The sequence below is a fragment of the Canis lupus genome, chromosome 2 (genome assembly GCF_011100685.1).
Source record: "Canis lupus familiaris isolate Mischka breed German Shepherd chromosome 2, alternate assembly UU_Cfam_GSD_1.0, whole genome shotgun sequence".
NCBI classification, from domain to species: Eukaryota; Metazoa; Chordata; class Mammalia; order Carnivora; family Canidae; genus Canis; species Canis lupus.
Genome location: NC_049223.1, coordinates 34,062,089 through 34,088,818, shown reverse-complemented (window position 1 = coordinate 34,088,818; position 26,730 = coordinate 34,062,089). Strand labels below are relative to the sequence as shown.

Below are 26,730 nucleotides of genomic sequence, written 5' to 3'. Positions count from 1 at the left end.
CCTAGGGCGCGGCGGGCGGGGTTGGAGTCTCCTAAGCTGGCCTCATCCGCACCCGGAACCCTGGAAACGGGGCTCCCCGCGGTGCCTCCCCCGTAGCAGCACCATTAGCAACAAGCCTGCCTGCCTGCCCTCCCTCCCAGGGCTAAGGCCGCACCTGCCCCACCGGATGGCCTCCCCGGGGCCAGGTCATGCCCTCCCACCGCGCACACTTCCTCCCGGACCCCCAGCGCCTAGTCGAGCGCGCTGGGGGAGGGGACCGGGCCGCCCCCGCCCCGCCGGCTTCCCACAGCCTGAGCTGCCCGGAGCCGGGGAGGCAGGAAGTCTCAGAGCCGGGGCGTGGAGGCGGGGTAGGGGCAGGAAGTTGGGGGTGACTCTCCCAGAGACCCCAGACGGGGCCCCGGCGTGGGAGCGGAGTGGGCGGGCGCGCAGGGATTAAAGGGCGCCCCCTTCCACTATGGCCTTAGGCCGTGTGACCCGGCCGGAGCGCCCCGCGGGGCGAGGGCGAAGGCCGCTACCTCTGGGACCCCCAGCAGCGCGCACGAGGAGGGAGGGGCCGCCTTTGTCTACTTTGCCGCAGAAGCAGCCCCCCGTAACCCCTCCCCACCGCGCCCCGCCGGGCCCTGCACAGCCCGGGTTTTCCATCCGGCCCGGCTCGGCTCGGCAGCTGTCAGGGGACCGAGCTGACCTTCGCGAGCAGGGAGTTTCAATTAGCCGCAGATCAGATAAGCGGGCGGGCCCGTCTCTCCGGGCACCGCGGGGGCGCAGCCCCGCCCCCGCCACGCCGCGCCAAACGCGCTCCAGATGGGAACAAAGATGAAGACGCAGCTCCACCTGCCTCCCCGGGGAGGGGGGAAAGAGGAGGCCCCGCCGGGAGGAGCTGCCCACCGAGGAAGGGGTTGTGCGCCCTCCCTGCCGGCCTAGGATCCCGGGCCGGGGCAGGGGGTCTAGCCAAGAGGATCTTTACGGCTCTGCTGGCCTCCTGCACAGCGGGGAAGTGCCCGCCGCGCTGACCTCATCCCTAGGCGGGCATCGTGCCCTCCCTCCCCGGGAGGGAGCCTTTTGCCATCTCTGATCTCATCTGCAGCACTCCTGGGGAGGCTGAGCCAAGGAGGCAGAACGCCACAGAAAAAGGAAACTGAGGTAGAGAGGGGCCGGAACCTCTTGAGCGGGACCATACATCCTTTCAGATGTTTTTTTTTTTTTTTTTTGAGTGCCTACTAAGTGCCTGGAAGTGTTTATTTATTTGCTTATTTTAAAGATTTTATTTATTTATTAATGAGAGAGAGAGAGAGACAGGCAGAGGGAGAAGAGGCTCCAAGCAGGGAGCCCGACCTGGGACTCGATCCTAAATCTCCAGGATCAGGCCCCTGGGCTGAAGGCGGTGCTAAACTGCTGAGCCACCCGGGCTGCCCCCTGGAAGTGTTTAGACTAGGGAGACACCAGAAGACAAATACTCTCATCCCCAGACTCACAGAACTTACATTCTAATTCAAGGAGACAGACCATAATCAGTAAACAAATAGTTGAAGATCATTTCAAAGAGTCCGAAGAGCCATGAAGATATTAAAATAGGTCATGTAAGCCTGACTTCAGGGAGGGGACCATATTAGCTACGGGAGTCAAAAGGACCTCTCTGAGGGGGTGACATCTGAACTGAGGCACAAATGATGGGGAGGAACCAGCTAGGCAAAGGAGAGGGTGTGGAACATATGTCCCCCTGGGCATGACCTTAGGCCCAAAGGGGAACCAAATGGAGCAGGATTGAGCAGTCCAGGTGAGAGGTCAGGGTTTATGCAAAGTATGGTGGGTGCCTTTGGTGGGTTCTAAACTGGGAGTGACCTGGCCTGACTTAAATTTTTATTTTTATTTTAAATTTTTTAAAAGATTCATTTATTTATGATAGACATAGAGAGAGAGAGGCAGAGACACAGGAGGAGGGAGAAGCAGGCTCCATGCCGGAGGCCCGATGTGGGACTCGATCCCCGGACTCCAGGATCGCACACTGGGCCAAAGGCAGGAGCCAAACCACCAAGCCACCCAGGGATCCCCTGACTTAAATCTTTAAAAGATCCCTCTGGGGCAGCCCAGGTGGCTCGGTGGTTTAGCTCCTGCCTTTGGCCTGATCCTGGAGACCCGGGATCGAGTCCCACATCGGGCTCCCTGCACAGAGCCTGCTTCACCCTCGCCTGTGTCTCTGCCTCTCTCTCTCTGTGTCTTTCATGAATAAATAAATAAAATCTTAAAAAAAAAATAGAGGGTAAGAATTTTAAAAATAAATAAATAAAAGATCCCTCTGGGGACACCTGGGTGGCTCAGTGGTTGAGCATCTGCCTTCAGCTCAGGGTGTGATCCTGGAGTCCTGAGATCGAGTCACATGTTGGGCTCCCCATAGGGAGCCTGCTTCTCCCTCTGCTTATGCCTCTCATGCATAAATAAATTAAAAAAAAAAAAAAAGATCCCTCTGGCTACTGTATAGATCAGAGGAAGGCAAAAGTAGACCAGGGAGGAAGAAAAGAGGATAGGGCTGGAGATGAGAAAAGGGGTGGAGGGCGGGTTATTGGATTAGTGATATGTGTTGGCAGTTGAAGGGGATGTGGGGATGAGTAGAGCAACAGAAGCTCTGTTGAGAGAAGTGTGAGGGAAAGAGGATTTGAGCCCAGGTCAGCCTTTAGGAGCATGAAGGAGGTGCTTAGTAGTGAACATTAAAGCTATGGAGAGAGAATGCCAGGGTTCAAATCCTGGAACTGATACTCACCAACTGAGTGACCTGGGGCAAGCATCTCTATCAATTTCCTCCAAGAATTGAAAAAGGGGATGGTAATGGAGATTGCTATCTTGAGATTTTGACTATGATACAACATAAACAGTATCCTGGAGCCTGGTAAAATGTTAGGTGCTCAAAAACTGTGGCTCTTATGCTCCAACTAGGGGTGCTGTCACCACTCCACCACCACCCTGAACACCCCCCCACCCTGCAACACACACATACATCTACCTCTTTGTACCAGAACCATCCCCCTGGCCTTCCACCCAACCTCTGACCTTGTTTTCATTTGCTGAGAGCAGAAGCTCCTCCTCCTCCAATCCGCCCCTGCCCCCCAACACCTTTGTAGGGAGGGAAGTTGAGGGGGTGGGGATCATTAGAAAGAAACTACTGTGACTGCTGGGATCCCATTTCATCCCAGGACCCCAAACCACTGCCCTGGGATGACCCTCTGGACCCCTCCATGGTCTCAATCCTGGTCTGCCCTCCCGGCCTGCCAGAGGAGTTGAGACCATTCGATTATCATTCATCCAGTCAGTTGAGTGACCCTCCAGGCAACGTCTGGCTGTGGATAGAGAAAAGCAAAACCCAGGGCCTGCCCCCAGATAGATGCTTGGTTATGGCATTTTGTGTGGTAGGAGCTCAGCAGGGCAGGAGAGGATGAAGGGCTCAGAGGCTCCCCTGGGGGAAGCAGTCCTATGATCACAACTCCCCTTCATGGAGACTTCACGGGGTAACATGGCCAGGCACCTTGCCCTACGTGTCCATACATGTCACTGAGTCCTTAGGACCACTCAATGAAGTCTGTACTATTACCGTTCTCAATTTCTGAGCAAATAAACAGAAATTTACAGAGGTAAAGCACCTTGCCTAAGATCACAGAGAAATTAAGTGGTGGAGCTGAGGGAATCAAACCCAGGTCTAGCTGAGGCCAGAACAGGAGACTTTAACCATTCTGCTATCTGGTCTCACATGCTATTAAATGCTAGGGATGTCTTGGGGCACCAGGGTGGCTCAGTTGACTGAGTGTCTGACTTGTGGTTTTGGCTCAGGTCGTGATCTCACGGTTGTGAGATTGAGCCCCGTGTTGAGCTCCATGTTGGGTGTGCAGCCTGCTTAAGTATCTCTCTCTCTCCCTCTGCCCCTCCCTCCTCTAAAGAATTATAAATAAATGCTAGCATGTCTGAAAGGCTGTCAATCAAGGTCCTATGGAGCTGGATTTTGTTCTCACTTCCCTAAACTTCCCTGCATGCCTTAGTCTTCATCTGAATCCTCAGGAGCCCAGTATACGATATGCCCTGGTGCCCGGTGTACAGTAGATGCTCGGGTACTGCTTGAACATAGCATGCTCTTGACAAAGCAGTGATGATGGCTGCCCTCACTTCCACACCTCCCCTTGGGTTCTGGGCCCCCTGTAGCCCATTTCAGAGCCTGTCAGAGCTGTTGACTAGAAAAAGAAAAGTTCTAGTTTGCATAATATTTGCATCTGCTTTGCATGCTGTTCACATTATATTAAAAGGCACAGAGGCCAGGCCCTGGTACCCTATTCCCCCTCTGGGCATCCCCCACCCCCCTACCTCTACCCCTCCCACGCCCCCCACCCCCGCACACACATACTCACTGATCCAGAATAGGGGGTGGGGGTTTGAGGGTTCCCATTTAGGGTCCACCTAAATTTGTCTCTTTCCAATGCTGTGGGAACAGAGATGGGAAGATCCTGCCTGCCCTCATCCCACCTCCCCTCCATCCCTTCCTGGGGAGGGTAGTACGGCAGGGCAGGGGACACCAGTGTGCATGCACGAGTGCAGGCACACATACAGAGAGCCATGCAGCAGGAAACATCTGGGGTCTGGGTGCCTGCCACGTGGTGACAGAGGTGGAAAAGAAGGGAAAGGAGGAGGCATCGCTGCAGTGCTGTTGTCGCTGCCCCCCAGTGGGATCCTCACACCCAGCCTCCCCTCACAGGGGGCCAGCCTGCCTCCCTGCCAGCTCACCTCACACCTATATACTTTCCTGACACGGCTACGTGGGCTGGAGACAGCTGATGCCAGGGACAGGAAGAAACAGATGCCAGGAATGGGACAGTTGCAAGGGCTGGACAGAAGAAAATGGTGGCTCTGATCATGGGGGAGAAGGGGAGAGTATGCACAGCCTGACCTCAGCCTGGACCTTTAGCCAGGGCAGGACCTCCTGAGGTCTTGACATGGAAACGAGGAGGAGGGAGCTGCTGTGGTTGGCTCCTGAGGCAGTAGGCATGTGAGTCAATAGAGGCCAATGGCCTGTCCTCATTGGACTCAGACATGATTGTAATGAGTGTCTTGGGGTCTGACTGGCTGTGCAGTGTCAGCAGTTGAGGATTGATCTGCAGAGACATCTTGCGGTCCACGTGTGTCCCTTCCCCCACTCTGGGTTGAGATTTCAGGCTTGGTGTCACCTAGAAGCTGAATAGGAACCAGAGACTGGGGATCTTAGAATGGTGGGCCCACCTGGGGTCCACGGATGGCAAGGAGGCAGCAGGATACTTACTGAGTGACCCTGTGCCAGCCATGTGATGGGTGCTGAGAGCCTGGTGGACATCAGCCTGACAGTCACCACTGCACAAACGCTCCTTGGGGAGCCCCTCCTGGAGAAGGTAGCACAGGGGCTGGGCTTTGAAAGATCAGTGGGGAAAGTGACGAGACATGTGACTAAAGGCAGATGGGCAGGGACTGCTACAAGGCGTCAGGGACAGCAGGGAAAAAGAAGGGAAAGGTAGGCAAGAGCCAGACGGTGCTAGGCCTTGAGTGCCAGACCCAGGAGCCAGCCCTCTGCCAGGCAGGAAAGGGCATAACAGGGAGGATGGGAGAAGAGACTTTGAGAAGCCTGGGCTGCCAGCCTACCTCGTGGCTTACACCTCACCTCACTTCCCTGCGCCCCAGGGCAGGGAAGTGGTAGTACCTTGACAAGGTCCCCCATGCACCACCAACTCCTTGTACCCACCTCATTGCACAGCATATTGGGCTCTACTTCTGTAATAGATTGAATGTGTATGTCCCCCCAAAGTGTGTATGTTGAAATCCTAGCCCTCAGTGTGATGCTATCAGGGAGCAGGGGCTTTGGGAGGTGTTTAGGTCATGAGGGTAGAGCCCTTATGACTGGGATTTGTGCTCTTATAAAAGAGATCCTCAGTAGACCCTAGTCCCCTTCGGCATGGGAGGACACGAGAAGACAGCCAGCTGTGAACTGAGAAGTGGTCTTCATGGGGCACTGAGCCTGCCACCACCTTGATCTCTTGGACTTCCTGGTCCCCCATAACTGTGAGGAATAAATATGTTGTCTCAGCCACCTGGTCTGTAGTATTTTTGTTGTGGCAGCCTGAATGGACTAAGCCCTCATGCCTGGGAGAGGTGCCCAAGGCTACCCTCATCAGAGCCCCCAGCAGAACTTTCCACGCTGGTGTGGTCTCCTGACCCCTGGAGGCTTCTCCTTGTACCCATCACTGGCCTCTGTTCAGCTGAGGGGCCCAGCTGGCAGAGCCCCTCCACATCTTCCCCACAGCCCTTACACCTCTCGGGTCCTGGGGCAACCCCCGTTATCAGAACTTACAGCCACAGAGTCTCTTTGAGCCTCAGTTTCCTCACCTCAGATGGAAATAATACTTTCTCTAAAATTCTTGTGAGAAGTAAGTTGAATGAAGTCCTTGATAAAATGCCTGAATGTCACTTACTTACTATCTATTGAGTGCCAGGCATTGTTTTTAGGCACTGGGGGTTCAGCAGTAAATTGCAGAGATCCCCGTGCTCAGAGGTTTCCATTTTAGAGAGGGAGAATGAATATAAACCACAAATACGTAAATGAGAAAATTTCACATCATGACAAATACTGTGAAAGTCTAAGTAGGATAATGTAATAGGATGACAGTGTAAAAGAAGATAGGGGAGGGTGGGTTTTAGATAAGGAGCTCAGGAACCTTGTCTCTGAGGTGTCATTTGAACCAAGGCCTAAATAATGAGGAGGAATCAGTCATGCTAAGAGGCAGAGGAAGGGCATTCCAAGGAGCAGAAACAGCAAGTGCAAAGGCCCTGAGGCAGGAAGCACTTGCCCTATGGGGAGGCTGTTGTGGCTAGAGAGGCAGCAGGGAGGACAGAGGCTTGGGTTTTGAGGTCCTCGAGGACCCTGGAAGGAGTCTGGCTTTAATTCCAAGGGCCATGGAAAACCATTGGAGGTTTTTGGCAGGCATGCTGGGAAGTGATTTACACAGTAATTGCTCAATAAAGGCTAGCTATTGTCATTATGAATAATAATAAGAGGAAGCCCAGAGAGGAATAGCAATATGCCCAAGGTCACAGAGTCCCTGTCCCACAGCCCCTTCCTCCTTTGATTGGCCTTCCCCTCCCCTAAAGAGCCCTGTGTATCAGCCCCAAGCCTGGCGGGAAGGAGGAGAGGGCAGCCTCCCTTTCCTCATTCCTACTCCTTCCCTCCGGCCATTTCCCGTGCTCCCAGCGCCTGCGCCCCAATTAGCCAGCAAGGCTGACGGCCACGGCTCCAAATGACAGACACCTCCTGTCACCCCCTGACAAGCAAGGAGATTAACTCTGAGCGACACTGGCTCCAAGGGACAACAGGGAGGGGAGATGAAGGGGGAGAGGATGACCAGGCCTCCCCCTGCCCAGGATCTCCAGTGCCCTGGAAGGAAGACCGACTGGAGTGAGAGGAGTGCTGTGCACAGAAAGAAGTGCCAGCCGGCCGCAGAGCGTGGCCCCCACTCTCCTGACTGGCACAGCCTCTGTCCTCAGGGGCTCTGAGTGCAAGGGAGCACACTGTCGCTGTGGGTGTTGCACATCGAACCCTCAGTTCTGGGCACAGTGGGTGTGCAGTAGACATTTCTGAACTGACTATGCTAAGTAATATTTTTTCATACAGACTCATTCAATCCTCACAACACCCCCATTTTATAGAACAGGAAAGTAAGGCACAGTGGTGGAGGGACTAGTTCAAAGATCACACAGATGGGCTAGAACTTGAACTGAGGCTGTCTGATTCCAAAGCCAAGGGTCTAACCACTGCACTCTACATCACTCCTCTCCCTAGGAATGCCATTTAGGAATTTACAGTCCATTCTGGGGCAATGACACAGAAGCCCTGGAAAAGGGAATTAGCAAAGCAATCACTATGAATAAGAAACAGCAGCAGAGACAAGTACACTGTACCGAAGTGGAGTGCCAGAGTGGAGCCGCAGCACAGGGCTAGGGGTCAGTTGCAGGTAACACTCCCAGGGGGGCAGGACCAGGAAAGATGGGTACAGAGTGGACATGAGTTGTCCAGAGAAAAAGAGGTGAGCTGGACTTTGACACACCGGCATGACTAGTTGGGAGAGGGCAAGAAGAAGGCATTCCAGGCAAAGAAATGCACAGGCAAAGACATCAAGGCAGAAATGGGCAGGGCATGTGCTAAAGTAAGGACTTCAGGTCACAAGTGCCAGAAACCCAACATACACTTGCTGAGGCAAAATTAGAACCTATTAATTCATTCTGAAGGGGAAAGTAGAAGCGTTTGGCTTCAAATATGAGGGTCAGTTTCCCTCTGCTGGATTCATTCATGGATAGCTCCAAGTGGTGGTGGCCTCAAATTCTCACACTACCAGATCAGACCCCCTTGCCCTGCAAAATAAGTCCAGCCAAAACCCTGGGATTCAACCTAATTGGCCAGGCCCAGGTCATGTGTCCATCCCTGAACTGACCACTGGGTGCTAGGGACAGGGACGTGTCTGCTGATTGGCCAGATTCCCGCAGTACCAGGTGGAATCCCTCTAGAGCCCTAAGGGTGGTGGAGAAGGGGAGATGGTTCTTGCTGGGGGCCTGTCAACACCAGGGCTCCCTGATTCCAGGGCTGGATTCTGGGCCTTGGATGACTCCTCCATGGACAGCCCAAGAAACTCTACTCTCCCCAATTCCAGGAGTTCCTACCAGTGTAGATGCCATCTACCGGCTGAGCTGTGGCCAGGTGAGAGGAGCTCCAAGAAGGCTCCTGCTCCTGGACAGGAGAGGCCTTGAGGATTTCTAGTGTCCAAGCTTGATCTGGTGCCTTTGATGTTTCCAGGGGCCAGCCTGATCTCTCCACTCATCCTTCCCCTTAGCCTAGCTGTGAATTTTCCCCAAAGTTGATTTCATGATCAGGGTTTTCAATTGTCTTTTACAAAGTCACCAGCTCTAACTGCCAAAAAGGGCAGTTTTGCAATAGTCAAGACTATGGTCTAGTGCCAGGAACGACTTCTACAGGGAGAGCGTTGCACCCTGTAGCCAGGGATGGGCATGGCTGTCAGTGTGAGGAAGCAGAAGTATGAGAAACAGTGGGGCTAGGCCCCAGGTGAGGGTAAAGGCTGTTTTAGCTTGTCCTAGAACTATGGACTCTGGAGATAATGAGCTTGCCTCACCAGGAGGAGCATGCTGTACTTTTGGCAGTTGTGCTCAGGATCTGGAGCATGGACTTGGAAGTCATACTGATAGAGATTTCAATTCTGGGTCAGCTGAGTGACCTTGGGCTTGCCCTCTCCAGCCTTAGTCTTTTCATCTATAAAATGGAATTAAGGCAAGGCCAACCTCAACAAGTAGCAAAGTTCAGATGAGATACTGTGTCCAGGTGTTGGCACCACTCCTGGCCCAGCAACCCTCCCATAAAGGGCAGCTGTTACTACTAATATTCTTCTAGCTCTGTCCAAGACTGGTCCTCAGCCTGGAGCTCCCAGCAGTCTTTCTGGATCTCAATTTCTCCATTTGTACTTCCAGTCATCTCAGTCCTAGGATGGGTGACTCGGAGGATCTCACTTATGGGAAGACCCCTCCCGCATCAGTCAACCCATGGGGGTGGAGAGGTGGGGTGGGGTGGGGTGGGGAGGGTAGGAAGACTGCAGGCCAATGCCCAACCAGCATTTTCACCAGGCTGGGCGGGCAGCGCCAGGCAGGCGGGAGCTGGTCAGGTTTTTAATTGAACGCGATGCAAATGAAATGTAAATACCATGCAAATAAGCTCTTGCCAGGAGGCGCTGGGTTGGGAGCAGAGGGAGCTGGGAGGGGACTGCTGAGCTGGGGTCCTCCCCTGTCCACATTTCTCTCTCTCCCTTGGCTGCCCACGCCTATGCCCACCCCCTGGTGCTGCCCACCCAGCCAGGCCATTACATTCTGGGAACAGCAGGTACTGCATCTCCCCAGAGCCCCCTTCCAGATCCACTTCCCTAACCCTGTGGCTCCTGGTGGTGGTGGCAGCAGTGGCAGTGGTGACAGGGTGCTCAAGGAAGAGCCAGGGAGCCTGTGGATGGGGCTAAGCTGACACAGACTCAGTCACATGGAAAGACCCACACAGAGACATAGAGGAGACACACAGATATAGACATGCAGAAACCCACATTTCCCCTCAAGCCACCTGCAACACTGAGATCCACACAGACAGTCTCACATAAATATACACAACTGCACATTGTCACAAATACACACAATGGCACAAATAGACCCGGTCACAGGGGCACACGCATGTACACACATACACACACAACATACACACACAGTCTGCCCTGCCATGAGGACTACAGACTGTAGTCCCTGTGCTGGCCTGAGGTCAGGGCTGGTGGGTGGGGGGACAGGCACCCTGTGTGGTCAGAGCCTGGTGGTCTGAGTGAGGCCAGATGGGCTGTGGAGGGTTGAAGGGATCCTTCCGGGTGGCCTGGGCCCTTTGCCCACCCCATCCCAAGGTACATCACCATATCCCAGGGCTCACAGCCACTAGACAATCCCGGGTGTTGGTCTAACCCCCAAGTCCTGGGGTCCTGGACCCCATCCTGGGATTTGGAATTCCCTTGTGGTTCCGTAGTGCCTGACCCTCCACCCCCTTCCTACTCCTTAAGGTGAGCTAAGGTCTGGGAGAGGTTGGCCCAGGTGACAGGGCCTGATGCACTGGGTCAGAAATCCATGTCCCATCTGCCAAGGAGTAGAGGGGTAAAGCACAGGGAAGCGAGGGAAAGGCTGAATGGTCTGGACAAACCTCCATTCCACCCCGGATCCACATCTGGGGGTGGTTCCAGTCCCCCCACCCCCACCCAGAGGTGACTCACACCCCACATTTAACTCTCATTAGCGCCTCTGAGCCCAGCTGGGAGGGACAACCGCCAACTTTCCCCAGCAGACAGGGAGCTCTGGGTGGGCCTCTCCACCCTCGCAGACTCAGTTTCCCCCAGGGGCCTGGCCCAGCGACAGGGACTGCGTGGGAGAGCAGTGGCTCACAGTCCCCTCCGTCTGAGCTAGGGCTGTCCCCCCCCCCCCCCCAGGAATGAGGGCCTGGGTGTGGCCTGTTTCAGGAACCCCAGCTCCAGTCCCGCCGGATGCACAGCAGCCTCAGATAGTAGTACCCCACCCCAGCCGGGGCCCAGAGGCTCAGGAAGGAGGGGAGGATGCAGAAGGCGTCCAATTGGAGGCTGCCGGACTTGGGGACGGTCCCGCCGCCCATCGGCCCGGGCGCCCTGCAGCGACGCTCTTTCTCCGCCGAGGGCCCTGCGCCGGGCGGGGGCGGGGGCCACGGCCCGTCCGCCCGCGCCTCCTTCCTTCCCCAGCTTCGCAGGCCCAGCCCTGCTCTTATTTGATCAAAAGCGCCCCATTCGTGGCACGCGGCGCGCAGGGTGCGCGGTGGGCGCAGCCCCCCCCCCCCCCCGCCCCGGGAGGCCAGCCCGGCCCCGCCCCAGCCCCCTGGGGAGAGGCCGGTTCCGCCAGCCGTCGCCGCACTCCCTCCCCCTTCCCCTCTCTGTGGGAAGGAGGCAGCTGGGGCGGGGGTGGCCGCGGGAGCGTCCCGCCCGTGTGATCGTGCCGAGAGCCGGGAATTCGGGGCCATGTGGGAAAGACATTAGTGCCGGCCGCCCTGCCAGCCAGGAATGCGCCCCCCGCTCCGCGGCAGCCGCCTGCCTGGCTCAGAAGCGGTGACTCACCCGCTCCGTGTTCCCACCCCCTCGTCGTGCACCCTCCACAGCCCACCACAGGCCTGGCAGCCACCTCTCCACCTCCCAGCCTCGGCTTGGGGCTGGTCCTGTTACCTGCTTTGCCCATCCTCCCGTCTCTCCCAGCCTCTTGAATCCTGAACCAGATTGCACCTCTGGGGGAGTCCTCAGACCCCCTTCCCAGGCCTGTGTGTTCTCTGGACTCATGCTCTGGTTAGGATACTCCTTTGGGATGTGGCCTCTCTGGCTCTCTTCCTCACTCCAGAGTGACTCCCCTCTGGCTGCACACCCAGCAAAGGGCCAGGAGTACAGGGCAGGTGCACACACAAAAAAGGAGTCGATGTAACCTGTTAAGTTTGGGAAGCAGAGCACTGTATGCAGAGCACTGTTCCTCAGATTCCTCTGTGACCTTTAAGTAATAAACAATGCCATTTGCCTCCTAGGATGTGTGACCCCATATTCCCCTGACCAAGCCTTGCTTTCCTCAACCAATACAATAAGGATATTGGTACCTCCCCGCCATGTGCTAACAGGGGCGGCCTGTGTAGAAGCTTTTGCCTGTAAAGTCCTCAGCTCAGGGCCTGTTGCTGGGAGGGACTCACTCACAGTGCTGGTAGTGATGGGATTCTCATAATCACAACTGTTCAGTGAACATCTACTACGTGCCAGGCTCCAGGCTGGGTACTCTCTAGATATTACCTCACAGCACCCCTGCTTCAGCCATGGAAGGTAGGCTCTGTTAGCCTTCTTTCACAGATGAGGAAACATTGAGGCTTGTTGAGGGGAAAGCATGGACCCAGATACCCACAATCTGTAGAACGTACTCCCACACCGGGGTTCTGGTCCCAGCACCCCCAGGGCTCTCCAGAGCCCATGCAGGACCATCCCCTAGGTCTGACTCTGCCAAAGACCAGAGGGCTCCGTTAGGCAATCCCTCGCAGCCCCATCCCTATCAGATGCCTCCCAGCAACCTCCCACTTCTCCCAGTCCATCTCCCATAACTTTTTTTTTTAAGATTTATTTATTTTTATCCATGATAGACACAGAGATTGAGAGAAAGAGAGAGGCAGAGACACAGGAGGAGGGAGAAGCAGGCTCCATGCCAGGATCCCGATGCGGGACTCGATCCCGGGACCCAGGATCGCGCTCCGGACCAAAGGCAGGCGCCAAACTGCTGAGCCACCCAGGGATCCCCTCTCATAACTTTTAATAAGAGGTAATAGTGTCAAGCAGCGGGCATCAGCTTCATTTTTAATTATCTAATTTACATTTAATTTTCCCCACCAATGTGATGCAGTTTATGGATGTTTTACTTAGAAGCATCCATTTATGGGCTGAGAATATATTCACAAAACTAGTGGATAATGCTTCTCTTTTGGAGGCCCCTAGTTCAGAGTGGGGAACCCTAGCTGGGGCCTTAAGCTCTGAAACTTAGCAACCAACATAGTTCTTGACACTGGAATAATTAATAAGCAAATGTCCCGGAAACTTTTCGGAGTGTGCATTTCCCTTTCTAGCCCCCAGAAAGAATGATTATTTAGTGCTCTACTCTGCTGGACAGGTTACAGAAATATCTCATTTAATCCTTGCAGCAAACCTTATGAATAGGTACTATAGATAGCTATTCGGGGCACCTGGGTGGCTCAGTTTTTTTTTTTTTTTTTTTTTTTTTTTAGATTTTTTTATTCATTTATTCATGAGACACAGAGAGAGAGTCAGAGACATACGCAGAGGCAGAAGCAGGCTCCATGCAGGGAGCCTGATGTGGGACTTGATCCCAGGGTCTCCAGGATCACACCCTGGGCTGAAGGTGGCGCTAATCCGCTGAGCCACTCAGGCATCCCAATCCGCTGAGCCACCCAGGCATTCCATGGCTCAGTCTGTTAAGCTTCTGACTCTTAATTTTGGTTCAGGTCATAATCTCAGAGTCCTGATATCGAACCTTGCATCAGGGTAGGCAATGGGCGTGGAGCCTGCTTGGGATTGTTTCTCTCCCTCTCCCTTTCCCTCCGTCCCTTCCCTCATTCATGCTGCCTCTCTTTCTCTGAAATAAATACATTTTTTTTTTTTTTTTAAAGAGAGAGAGAGGGACACCTGGGTGGCTCAGCAGTTGAGCGTCTGCCTTTGGCCCAGGGCGTGATCCTGGGGTCCCAGGATTGAGTCTCACATCAGGGGAGCTCCCTGCATGGAGCCTGCTTCTCCCTCTGCCTGTGTCTCTGCCCCTCTCTGTGTGTCTCTCATGAATAAATAAATAAAATCTTAAATAAAATAAAAATAGAGAGAGGGAGTAGGGGAAGGGCAGAGGGAGAGAGAAATAGATAATCCCAAGCCCTACACTGAGCCTGGAGCCCAAAGTAAAGCTCAATCTCATGCTGCTGAGATCATGACCTGAGCCAAAATCAAGAGAAGGACGCTTAACCAACTGAGCCACCCAGGTGCCCTTCTCACTCTTTTTCTTAGGGGGGGGAAAAAAAGGAAATAAAAATGCCTGTCCTGCAGATGGACAAAGAGACCCAGAAAGATGAAGTGTCCTGCCCAAAGGTCACACAGTCATTGAAGGAGAGAGCTGGCATTGCCAACTTAGACTGAATGACTCAAAGCCTACTCTGCACTGTGGGATTGAGTGGCCTTTCTTGCAGACACCAGCCCCAAACTTTGGGACCTTGGGTCTATGGGGAAGTGTGCCCTATGATTCTCAGGATGTCAGTAGAGTTGGGTGACAGGGTGAGAGGGAAGGAGCAGGATTCAGTGACTCAGGTTTCATAACAGTGGACCCCTATGGTTCCCTGAGAGCTGAGTTTGGTTCCCCGAGAGCTGAGTTTGGTTCCCCAGGTTTCTCAGAGCTCAGTGGCTATGACTTCCATGGTGGATCCCATGGGTTCCAGGAGGATCCTGAAAATAGCAGGGGCACCCATGTTTCTTTGGACCAATGGGGATTGGTCCACAGATGACATTGGGCTTCCTTTAAAGCAGAGGAGATGGGACGCCTGGGTGGCTCAGCAGTTGAGCCTGCCTTCAGCCCAGGGCGTGATCCTGGAGACCCGGGATCGAGTCCCGCATGGGCTCCCTGCATGGAACCTGCTTCTCCCTCTGCCGGTGTCTCTGCCTCTCTCCCTCTCTCTCTGTATCTCTCATGAATAAATAAATAAAATCTTTAAAAAAATTTTTAAAAAGAAATAAAGCAGAGGAGATGAGAAAAAACTCTGGTTTCCAGGAGGGAAGAGAGAGGCTGAAATCCCAAATGGAGTCTGAGCCCAAGGCTGATGGAAGAAGACATAGGCCCAGGGAAAATGGGCAGTGTGGATACTCATCTTGAACCCAGCTCCTTGTGGGTACTGGGGATCCTCAGCTTAGCCTCAGCCAAGCCCTGGCTGAGAGGTGGCAAGGACCCTCCTCCCAGCCTTGGTCGAACTCAAATGGGGGTGCACTGGATGGTGCCTCCATGCTTTAGCCAGGCCCTGAGCAAATGGACAATGTAGACATTCACCTGAACTTTGAGCACACCCTGGGTGGGCAGTGCAGATCCTCAACTCAAGCCTCACCCAGAGCCTGGGTGGAGGGCAGTGTGAACTCCTCCTTGGTCCAGATCATGCTCACAGAACGGGGAACTCTTGTGAGATTTGACAGAGCCAACCCCAATCCTACTGTGGGGACATAGACCTATTTTTCACCAAATGCCTGTGGACCCCAAGAGCTCTGCTTGCCACTGCAGGACAAGAGAGGGACCCCCTGGAACAGAAAGGGCCAGTTAGCACCCCTTGGATCAACCCTACTTCTCCAGCCTCTGTATACTTGTCTAGAAAAGAGATTATAACCCACTGCATACTTCCAGGAACTGCCAGGACTATTAAATGAGATGGGGGCAGACTCTCCTCCATTCCTGAGCATCTCCTCTTTTCCTGGTAGCCTCTTCATTACACAGAAAAGGAAACCGAGACCTGGAGAGGCCAAAAGACTACCCCAAGATCACACAGCAACTTGAGGTCAAAGGTGGAAGTGGAACCCAGTTCTGGGTCTCACACAGGAGCAGGACTTCAGTTAACTCCATGGACCATTGTGCTGTGTGAGTTAAGCTGCACCTTGGCACCTGGACCAGGCTGTGTGTGAGTGTGTGTGTGTTTTGCTGGGGGTGGGGTGGGGGTGCAGCGGACAGGGTGTCAGGGGAGCTGCTGCTGACGCCTCCCTGGTATTTTTAGCCTCAAGAATGAGCTGAGCTCAGGGCTCTGAACAACCATCAGCAGTGAGGGAAATGGGAAGGTCCCCGCCACCCCTCCCTACCACCGCCAGCCTGGAGCCAGGTTTGGGTAGGGGTGGGGGGTGGGGTTAGCCTCGAAAGGGGCAGAGACCCCAGGGAGTGGGAGCAGTCAGGCCCTGGGACCCTGCACCCCCTGATCCAGGTCATCTTTCCAATGCTGCCTTGCCGTGGGGGTGCATCAGAACCCAGCCAACCTGACAAGGATAGGCACCCCCCTCTCACCCCCTGCTACCCTTGGCTTCCCCTGCTAGGAGCTCCGGGCCAGCTTTCTCCTGCGCTGCCAGGTCAGAGCTGCGAGGTTCCCATGACAACGGATGACAGCAGCAGAGGCTGCTGGCCACAGGGTCAGGGGTGAGGGGGGTGTGGATGGCAGAGCAGAGGAAGGGAGGGGGCCTAGCACAACGATGGGGGAGGGGGCTGGAGCGAAGGACCCTGAAATTACAGCTCCCTCCTGAGGCCTAACACCCCAGGAAAGGCCTAGAACTTTGATTGATTGGGGGAAGGGACTCCATTGCCCTGACTGGGGGAAGCCAGGCAAAGAAAGGGTTGGCTAAGCATTTGGTCATGTGATCATGAAGCCAGCTAAGGGGTATGATTTGGATGGAAATCCTAGCCCCTTGTCTCCTAGCCTAGCACTCTGCTGTCTCAGGGTTTGGGGCATAAGAGGTGGGGTCCGGATGTCCCCCTATCCCCATCTCCAGGAAGTAAGAGGGTTCTATAGCCCTCCAACCAGCCTGGCTTGGATTCCTCATCCTCTAATGAGTGGTCAGGGCCCCAATACTGACAGATCACTTCTTGTCAAGCCTAGCCCCCCTCCCCAATTTTCTAGCACGGGTGTGTTTTAGTTTCCTTGGATGAGACCTCTGACAGGGATCCCAGCCTCCTGCTGACCCACCACCCCAGGTGCAGGGGCAGGGGATGGTCAGGCATTTATTGGCCTCACATACCCAGGTTGGCTGAAGATTTCACTCCAGACCCTTCAAAGGCTGCCCAGGTTCCAGAACTATCACTGGCTTCCACTGTCCCCTGGACAAAACACATATTCTCATCCTGGAGCTTGGGGTTGACTCTGCAGTCCCTGGGGCTGTCTCCTGTAGGGCCTCCTGCAGGCAAGGTTTTACTTACACTCCTCCAAGAAGCCTTCTTGACGCCTCCTGTCCACGCAGATCTCTTGCTCACCAAAGGGTACAAAAAAGGCTGGAGAGTTCACAAGGCCGGTGCATGCAGGATTTCTCATTCCACCCTCCAGCATCTTTAGGAAGGGATGTTACTTGCTGATGAGTAAACTGACACCTGGAGAAGAAACGTCTTAGGGAAGGTCACATAGCCCTGGCCAGAGGCCCTTTTTTCTCTTGGGGTCCCCTCTTGGACGTCCCCCACCTGTTGGCACCTCAGTTGGGATCCTCAGGCTTAGAGCCATCACCATCTTCTTCCTCCAGCTCCTTTAACACTGAGCCAACTCTTGTCCCCCAACCCATCCAGTTATTCAGCATTACTGAGCACCTAGCAGGTGCCAACAGGACAAGCCCTTCCCCACTGGAGCTTACCTTCTAGCTGGGAAAACCAACAAGCAAACAAGGGTGTTCACCCAGCGTGGTCCCAGCAGGGCTGTGACGGGGTCACCTGGGGCCATGGGTGCACAGAGGAGGGTCCTCCAGCCAGACCTGCAGAGTCCAGGCAGACTTCACCCACAGCTCTGCCTCCCTTGGGTCCTGCCTGCCCTGGGAACTTCCTCCCGGGCCTAACCTCTCAGTCCCACTAGCTGCGGCCCCAATATGTTTAAGAGGGTGACTGGTTGAGAAAGGCTAATGCCCAGGTCCCTGACCCCAGTGTTGTATCAACCAGCAGGCTTACTCCGTATCTGCCCAGGACCAATCAACCCACTGTCTCCACCATCTCCACAGACCCCTGGGATGGATAGAGGGGTAGGCCAGACAGCAGGCCCATTAGGCTAGAGCTGGGCTAGAGCTGGCAGGTCCCTGGCACTCCTCTTTGAGCCCAACCCACCCCCCTCCAGGTGGAACCAGCAGGAGAGCAGGAGGGAGGCAAGGGTCAAAGGCTCCCCCTTCCCAGGCTGCTGGGCCTAGCTGGGAACAGGAGAGAAAGAGGCCATAGGACTGTTGCTTAGTCCTCGGGGTTCCCAATGGCCACCAGGAAGGTAGGAGAAAATGAGAGAGGGTCTCAGTCTCAGCAACCAGAATCCTCCCACCAGTTGGACTGGGGGCTCAGAGCAGGGGTGGGGGTGAGGGGGTGTAGGAGGCAGGGCAGGCTCCTGACCCAGAGCCCAGTGCCCTTGCCAGGGATGGGGGTGGCGTCAGGGGCATGGGCACCCTCGTGATGAAGCTGGCTGCAGGGCGATTAATCTCATGAGGACTGTACATCAGCCCCCCACTCCATAGCCTCCCATGGTCAACCCCGCCTGTGCTGCCCCGGGAGTTAATCTCAGCTCCGGGGACTTCTCAGCTGCAATCACGGCTGCATTAATTCTGAGGCAGAGGGAGGCAGGAAAGAGGGAAAACAGATGGGGGGTGGATAGCCTCCTTGGGAAGGTTTCATGGTCAGCAGCTGGTGAGGAGGGGTCCCAAAAGATGGGGCCTCGGGCCCCTCCAAGGCCCTGCCCTGGATGAAGAGTGGGGGACATCCATGTCATCCCTGTCAGATCATCAGAACTCCTGAACCCCCAGCCCCTAGCCCTCGGCCACCAGCTGAGCCCCAAATGCAGTTTACAGTTTTGACAGCAGATGTCTCTGCTATTATGATTTATCAAAATGCTTAAGGTAAATAATGCACACATATTTATAGGAAAGGAAGCAGGCAGCAGAAGGTGGGAGGGATTTGAATGGGGTCAGGGGACTTCAGGGAAGAGGACTCAGAGCACCACTGCCTGTCCTCAGCCCTCCCTACTCAGACATGAGGCTTGATCCCAGCCGGGCCTCAGAGAGAACGGCAGGGGCGACATCAAGCCTGCCCAGCCTCCTGCCCCAGCCTGGTTCTTGGGGCGTCAAGGAGTGGATGGGCCCGTTTTGCTGGGCCTCTGCCAGGCCCAGGAGGCGGCCACCCGAGGGAAGCGCTGAGCCAGCCTCACACCTCAGCCACGTTTCCATGGCTTCACTGCGTCCTGGCTCCCGAGGGCTCTGTCGCCTTATCAACGGCGGGCACTGCCCTGGCCCTCACCCCGCAGTCACTCGCCCCGGGCTGCCTGTGGATCCTCCGCAGCAGAGCCACAATTTAGGCATGGCTGGTGCCCTGGGCAGGCCTCGGAGCTGGGTGAGGAGCTGGGAGCGTGGTGGGAAGTCGCCACGGAGGCAGAGGCCCCCCAATACCCAAATCCTGTCATTCTGGGGGAGGGGGCAGTGATCCTGGGCTACTCTCTCATCCTCCACACTCATTCTGCATAGGGCTGTTTCCAAATATTTCTGGGCTTAAGAACATTTGGTTAAAGAACTTGATTGGGTTTTCTGATTTGAAAAGCAATATGTATTTATTGCAACAAAAGAGTGAAAAAGCAAAGAGTCAGAAAGTGCAGAAAAGTTTAAGGAAGCAATGCTTGACCCTAATCCCACATCTGGGCATGATCACAGGAGCATGTGGGGTGGGGGTGGGCGGCTCCTTCCAGCCAAGGCCTGAAGTGTAACCAGGTGTTTAAGGGCCAGTGTCTGGAACTGGAGGAACCCAGCTGTGTGACATTGTGTGTCTCTCCCCTTCTGCCTCTCTGAACCTCAACTTTCTCATTTGCAAAATGGGGTAACTAATCAGTGCCCTCCTCACGGATGATCAGGAGGGTTAAGTGAGCTGCTAAACGCAACAGACTTGCTCAAGGCCTGGCACATGGGCCACAAGCTCTATGCCTTGAGAGGCTAGAGATGTCATTAGCACCTCTAACCAAGGGTAGAGATAAAGAGTATGAAGGCTCCAGGGGACTCTTTCTAGTAAGTCTCCCCCACCCGTGAACAGCACTCCAATTAGGGTTGAAAATGCACGAGAGGGGAAAAAAAATGCCCAGAAAAAGGAGATAATGTGTTTATGCAACCCACAGGAGGTTTTTCTGGTGCTGATGCCAGCCCTGCTGAACAGCTGGCCACAGCCCTGAAGCCAGGCGAAGCTACCCAGAGCCATTGGTGCAGTGATGGGGGTGGCGCAGGGACACGAAGCTTGGCCTGCTGGGGTGGGAGAGGCCATGAACGTAGTACCTGAAGAGGAGTCAGAAGGGAGAAGGCAACAGGAAACAGACATGCATCCGAACGATCGAACATCAGGACTCCGGTAGCTGGCCACCAGAGCCCCCCCAACCCCCACCGCAGCCCAGGCACTTTGCACCCAGGCCTGGAGCCCTGGAGGACCTGCACTCTCCTGTCCTGGGCCCGCCCCATTTTCACGCCCTGCTGCCTGGAATCTGAGGCAGGCCTTGTTCTCTGGCAGGAGGGGAATTTAATGCCTCTGAGGGATGGCAGGTCGATAGGGGAAGAGAGATGAAAGTGTCCGCTCTGGCAGCTGGGTCAGGGCCTCGAGGGGACAATCCTGAAGCCCCCCCCCAACCCTTCATCCCCAGCCATTCTCCAAGCTGTGTGGCAGGAAGAGCCCTTAAGGGGCCCTCAGGGAAGAGGTAGACCTCTGGGGATGGGAGTCCCTGCAGGACTGTGTGACCTTGGGAGCAGCTGGGCCTCTCTGTGCCCATTACCTGCCTGCAGGGTGCCGGGGCCAAGGTCTATATTATTAACGTGCTGGTGGCTGCCTGTCCCTCCCCCACCTTGGCTGTTGTCAGCATGGCCTGCCAGCATGGGGCCATGGATGGGCTGTAGGGGGCCAGGCTGGGCTGCACAATGACCTCCATCCATCCATCTCTGGCGTCTAGGAGGGAGTGGGAGCTGCAGCTGCAATCAGGACAGGTCTAGGCACCCTTGACTGCAGCCAGGCCAAGTGGTCATCACCACCTCCCTTGTGACTATACAGGGCTGAGTCAAGCCTGGGAATGGAGGTTAAGGCCCCCAGTCAGAACCTGGCCCCTGGCCAACAGCCCTGGGTCTCTGTTGGAGATGGTGTGTGTCTTGGCACTGGGAGGGGAACTTGTTGCTCTGCAAAGCACCCTGCCAGGTGCCCCACTCCACCTCGGCATCCCTGGTCATGTTGGCCTTCTTTCCTAGAAACTGAGAGGCAAGGGTGGTTGGCCAAGGTCATCCATCTCTCTCGCTCTCTCAATCTCTCTCTTTCTCTCTCTCTCTCTCACACACACACACACACACACACACACACACACACACGGTGACCGAGAAGTGAAGAGGACCCATGTGTTCAGACTCCCAGGTCCCCTTTCCTTTTCATGGAAGCAGACAGTCCTCCCAAAGCAGCCTGGTGCCAGGGGTGGAGGCCAGAAGCCCGAGCTTCTAATCAGACCCTTGCTACCATCTTGCTCTGTGACTTGGGCATGTCACATACTCCCTCTGGGCTTCATTTTTACATCTGTAAAATAGTAATAATTCCGATCCTGATGATTTTCTGAAATCAAAGAAGTGAACTTATGCAACAACCTGAAGTCACTCCAGGCTGAAGGCAACCTCCAGCTAGTCTTGGACCAAAGGCAAGTATCCATGCATAGAGTCTCGATCCTGGCCCACAAACACCTGGTACACTCCGAGAGCTGTGCTGCTTCCTCCTTCTGATACCACAAGACCACAGCAAGCTCAGAGCAGAGGGTCAAAGGCCCGTTTGGAGCGCTGAGTCAGGCTCAGGGCAGGAGACAGGGGCCCCGGGGCGGGTGGGGGTGTCCAGGCACTAAGGGACCAGGTCAGGCTGAGCCCTGCTGCTCTGGAGGGGAGGGGGCGCCTGGCAGGCGCTGGGCAGGCTGGGGTGGGGAGAGGCCTTTGGCGGCCACAGAGAACAAAGAGGCTGGGGTTGCCAGGATATTTTGTGGAGCTGAAGCTGGTGGTAGGGCTGGGAGAGGGGCCGTGGCAGCCGTGGGAACTGCGCCTGCTGCCCCCACGCCAGCTCCCACACCCAGACCAGGCCTCGGGACCAGGCTGCGGTTAAGGGGGACTGCCAGGGACCCCACTCTGTCCTTAAGAGTTGCATGCTGTCAGGGTAGAGACCCAGGAAAAGCTGCACACAGAGCCATACATGGCACATAGTGTCAGTATCACCAAGATGATTGCAGGGTTATGCTGACACACAATGTCACCAGCACATACCCAGGGTTGTGTGAGGGGTGTCACAGGGTCACAGAATGGTCACCAGCCGGCCTCATACACTCACACAGAATCCCTGGTGTCAGTCTCAGGGCCACACTCATGATGGTCACAATGTCACAAACCACACAGAAGCACCCAGTGTCTCTCACGGGGTCATGTGTGCCATACAACATGTGTGGCATCTCTAATGTCACACAGAGTTGCCCAATGTGACACATTCAGTTATACAACCTGGCCTCACACTGAGTCTGCTACAGGATTGCATAGCATCATAGGTTTACACGTGCAAGGTCACAGAATATCCCAAAGTATGGCTACCGACATCATACATTAACCTAGGGCCATAGGAGGTCTCTCACGTAGCCTACCACACAGTCATAGACCTATTTTCCTGTCACACATAGCCACACTGTTGCACAAGGCCTCATATTGTTGTCAGGGCCTTGAAATCGGTCTGTCTCTCATATCACACACACACACACACACACACACACACACACACACAGGGTGCTGCATGGAGGCTGGGTTTGTCTCCAGCCCTGTGTGTACCCCTAACCACCCCTACCATCCAGGTGAGGGAAAGGAGAGCCTCGGCTGAAGCTCTCAGGTCACCAGGAGGTCAGACTCCCAAATGTAGCAGAGGGGAACGGAGGGCGCCCGGAGGGAGGGGAATTGGGCATACAACTCTACAGGGAGCCTGCCTCTAAGTACTTCTCTGTCAGCAGGAGAGCAGCAGGGGAGCAGCAGGGGTGAGCTGGCAACAGAAGACACAGAGGTGCAGAATACAGGGAGAGACACAGAGATGCGAGAGATGCAGAGACTCAGAGATGTGGAAGGATGACAGGATACAGAGACACAGGAGACTCTGAGATCGATAGAGAACATTAAGAGAGAGATTCAGAGCCAGGGAGCCAGACAGAAATGGTTAGAGATAGACATGCTGGAGCAGGGCCTGGACAGGGCTGGAGCCTGCTCGGGGCTAGCCCACCGTAGGGGGAAGGGAGGGAAAGGTGAGGTGGCCAGGGCTTTAGGGAGGACCCATATCATGGGGAGAAGGTGCGGGACATCTTGGGGAGATTTAGGTGAACAGCTTTAAAATAGTAACAGCAGCTTGCCATTGGACCAAAGGCTTAGGGTGAACCAGGCCCTCCCCAGAATGATCTCATTTCATCCTCCAGCAACTTTATGGAAGATGATTATTGTGCCCGTTTCCCAGATGCGGTAACTGAGGTCTCATCACATGTTCAGCCCACAGCCATCTCCACCCCTGCTCTACCTGGACCGCCTCCAGGCAGAGGGGCTGGCCTACCATTTCCACAAGCAGAGTACAGAGGACAAATGGAAAGGGGTGAGGGGCTTCAAGCTTAGGGCTTCTGTGTTGAGGGATAGGCCCAGGAGCCATAGCTGGGCTGTGGGCTGGCACACTAAAAAGGTACAGGCTGGCTGAGTCACAGCAACCCCCTCCGGGCTGGCACTGGAGCCATCCACCCCACACCTGTAGGCATGCCAATGAGGGCTGGCCGAGGCCATCTGCAGCCTGTGTACTGCCAGCAGCAGCGTGGGGGCAGGCAGGGGCCTCCTGCCTGGGTGCCCCCTGCCGGCTGGGCTTGCCACCCTGATGCCCCCGAGGAGGTCTCTCCCTGCCCACTCAAGGATCTGAAGGGGCTGCAGTCTGCCTTGTGCAGGGGCTGAGGGTGCCCCTGGCTGCAACACCTCCCCCCACCCCCCACTGGACGCCCCCCTTCGGCAGAGCCGCCTGGAGAGATCACAGGCAGCCACATGAAAGGGAATTTTTCCCAGGCAGAGCTGGAGTTGAAAGCTGCCTCCCACCACCCCCGCCTGCCCCCGCTGTGCCAGGCCAGGCTGCTGAGCTCCTGGTGCTCTAAGGGAGCTTGTGACACCGGGAAGGGGCTGAGGGTCAGAGCCCCCACCTGATATGGGTTGCTTTTTCTCCTCCCCAGGAACAGTGGCAGAGGCAGCCCATCTTCCCCCAGCTCCTGCCCCTCATCGCCAAAGCCCTCACCCACCTGAATCGAGGCCCCAACACTGTCAGGAAGTCCTTCCTCAAGTCTAGCCTCCATTGCAGCCAGGCTCAAAGCAGCTGGGTGGGAAGAAAGTCTGGCGGGCAAGTGGATGATGGGTCTCATCCTGTAGGCCGGCCTCTGTGATGTGCATGGGTGGGGCCAAGCAGCTGTCACCCCTTCCTGTTCACGCCGCCTTGGTCCAGACCATGTGGCTATGTGGTGATTTCCCCAGACATCTGGCCTCTGAGGTCGCAGAGGAGCTTGCACTAACCAACCTTCTGGGGGTAGGAAAGGCCGCACGAGAACCAAAGCCACGGCTACCCTCTGGCTTCGGTCTAGCAGCTCTTAGGCCTGAAGAGGGGCATGTGGGGTATTTCTGTGTGCATTCTGGGCACAGGCGGGTCCCCACAAATCTGGGTTAGACCTGCTCCCTGGGGATCACCTCGGTGGTGGGGGAGCAAGGGATCCCTGCAAGCAAGCGAGCAAGAACAGGCAGCTCGGGTTCTACCTCAGGATGCCAGCTGCCCTGCACTGGCAGGGCGCTGACAAGGTAGCTCAACAGAGAAGGTGGCCCCAGGTGAGCAGAGGTCCCTGGAGGTCTGGGTTCTGAGGCAAAGGGTATACTTAGGCAGGCGAGAACGTTCCAGCACAGGATACTTCCACCATGTCATCCAGACTAGCTGTTCCCGCACGACCCCCTTCAGGAGCCATTGGCCTCACTCCCCAAGAGACTCCCTGCTCTCAATGTCCCCAGGCCGTCCTTCTTCCTCCCCAAGGGTGGCTCCACATATCCCCTGCCCAGAAATAGCCCCCAAGCCAGCCCCCAAACAGGAGAGCAAGAAGCCAGCAGAGCTTCGTGACACAAACATGCATTCGTTTTATTCACAAAACAGCCTGGTTTCCTAAAACAATACAAACAGCATGTTCATCAGCAGGAAGCTGGCCATGGGCAAGGGGGCCCAGGCCGCAGGGGCCCCCCCACCCTGGGCACCCACACCCACTGGCCGGGGGCCACGCAAAAAAGCCCTTTCTTCTGTTGCCATCAGCAAGGCCAGAAAAAAAGGACTTATTTTCTCTAAGGGAAGTAGCCAGGATCGGAAACATCGAGACACGGGCTCCCCAGATTTCAATGGATAAAGGAACAGAATTTTCATTTTTGCAAAATCATCATTGTCGGGGTGGGGGATCCCGTTCCGGGGACCGCAAGTGCAGTGCAGGCGGCCGGACCGGCCGGGGTGGGGGTGGGGGGCAGGCTGCTCCCTCCCCCTGTGAGCTCCTGGCAGCGGCCCTGCACGCGTGGATGGACACAGAGGGGCTTCGACGCAGCCATCAACATTCTCTTTATAAATGTGAGTGGATTCTCCAGGCAAACTATGCACTATTTCATGGTCGGAAAGAATCAAAGGAAGTTTAAATGAGGGTGGAGTTAAACTGTGCTAAATTACAGTAGTGCTTATTAGTAACTAGATTTCAAAAGGTTACAGAAAATTTACATTCTCTACACAAAAACTGCATCTCCTGCACAGACAACATCGACATCGACACAGGAAGGAAACTGATTGTCCATTCTTTGCCCAGGAAGTCTCAGTACTTTATAGATTCGTCTCTACCTCTGTTTTTGCTGTTGTTCTTCCGAAAAAGCAGTTAAAATTTTTTTCTTTTTCTTTTTATACTAGGGACGTGGAGATGTTAAAACGACAACAAAAAATATATATATAAAAACAGGAATGAAATCTGTGAGAGAATATTTTTGGTTCTAAAGACGGGTGCATCCGTTTGTCTTCGCCCGAATCCCTTGCTGGAGACCACACGAGCAGTGACATTGCACGGAGAGGGCAGCTTTGGGGTCCCGCCGGTCACTGAAACCACCGGAAGGCGGCTCCCGTCGGAAGCATCACCTTCTGGCGGGGGAGGGGGGGGGGGCGGGAGACAAAAACAAGGAGAGAATTCAGTCAGGGTCCGGCGGGGCCTGGTGCAAAGATGCTCCCCGTGGATGGCCTCGTGGCAGAGGGATGGGCGTGGAGTCAAGGCAGCCACCCCGTGGAGTTCCTGCCATCCTGACCAGGCCAGAGAAGAAGCTTTGACCCGCTGGGCCGCTGGAGGGCCCAGAGCACTCTAAGGCCCCCTGAGCCACTGTGTCCAGGCACCCTCCTTCCAAACAGGAAGACCCATTTCCCTGGTCCAGAGGCCACAAGCACCAGGTGGCTGCAGTGCATCTGGGGGCCGTGTGCATGTTTCTGTTGAATGAACACGTGAGCGCATGCACTGGATGCGTATATGGATGTGTGCCTTGGGCTAGGCCACAACATGTCGTGTGTGTGTGTGTGTGTGTGTGTGTGTGTGTGTGTGTGTATAGGAAGGGTACTGGCTGTGTTAAGAGGCTCAGTCTGGAGTAAGCCTGGGTACTGGGCAGGAAGGGCTGCGTGTATGTGTCTGTGTCTACATGAGCTGAGAGCGGGTGCCTCTGTGTGCACATAGGTGTGTTCTCTGAGCAGGAGAGCAGATACAGGAGGCTTGGGGCTTGTGGTGGGGAGTAGCCATGGCTGGGA

General features: G+C 55.3%; 1 protein-coding gene across 5 annotated transcripts in view; it reads right to left on the bottom strand.

Annotated features, from left to right (window-relative positions):
- Positions 1 to 25,034: 25,034 nt before the first annotated feature.
- CXXC5 (CXXC finger protein 5) overlaps positions 25,035 to 26,730 on the bottom strand; it is a 35,058-nt gene continuing 33,362 nt past the window's right edge. For all 5 annotated transcript variants that reach the window (XM_038530303.1, XM_038530304.1, XM_038530300.1 and 2 more), the window contains exon 3: positions 25,035 to 26,082. In XM_038530303.1, the coding sequence (XP_038386231.1) occupies positions 26,038 to 26,082 (45 nt within the window). In that variant the 3' untranslated portion in view covers positions 25,035 to 26,037. The remainder of the gene's footprint in view (positions 26,083 to 26,730) is intronic.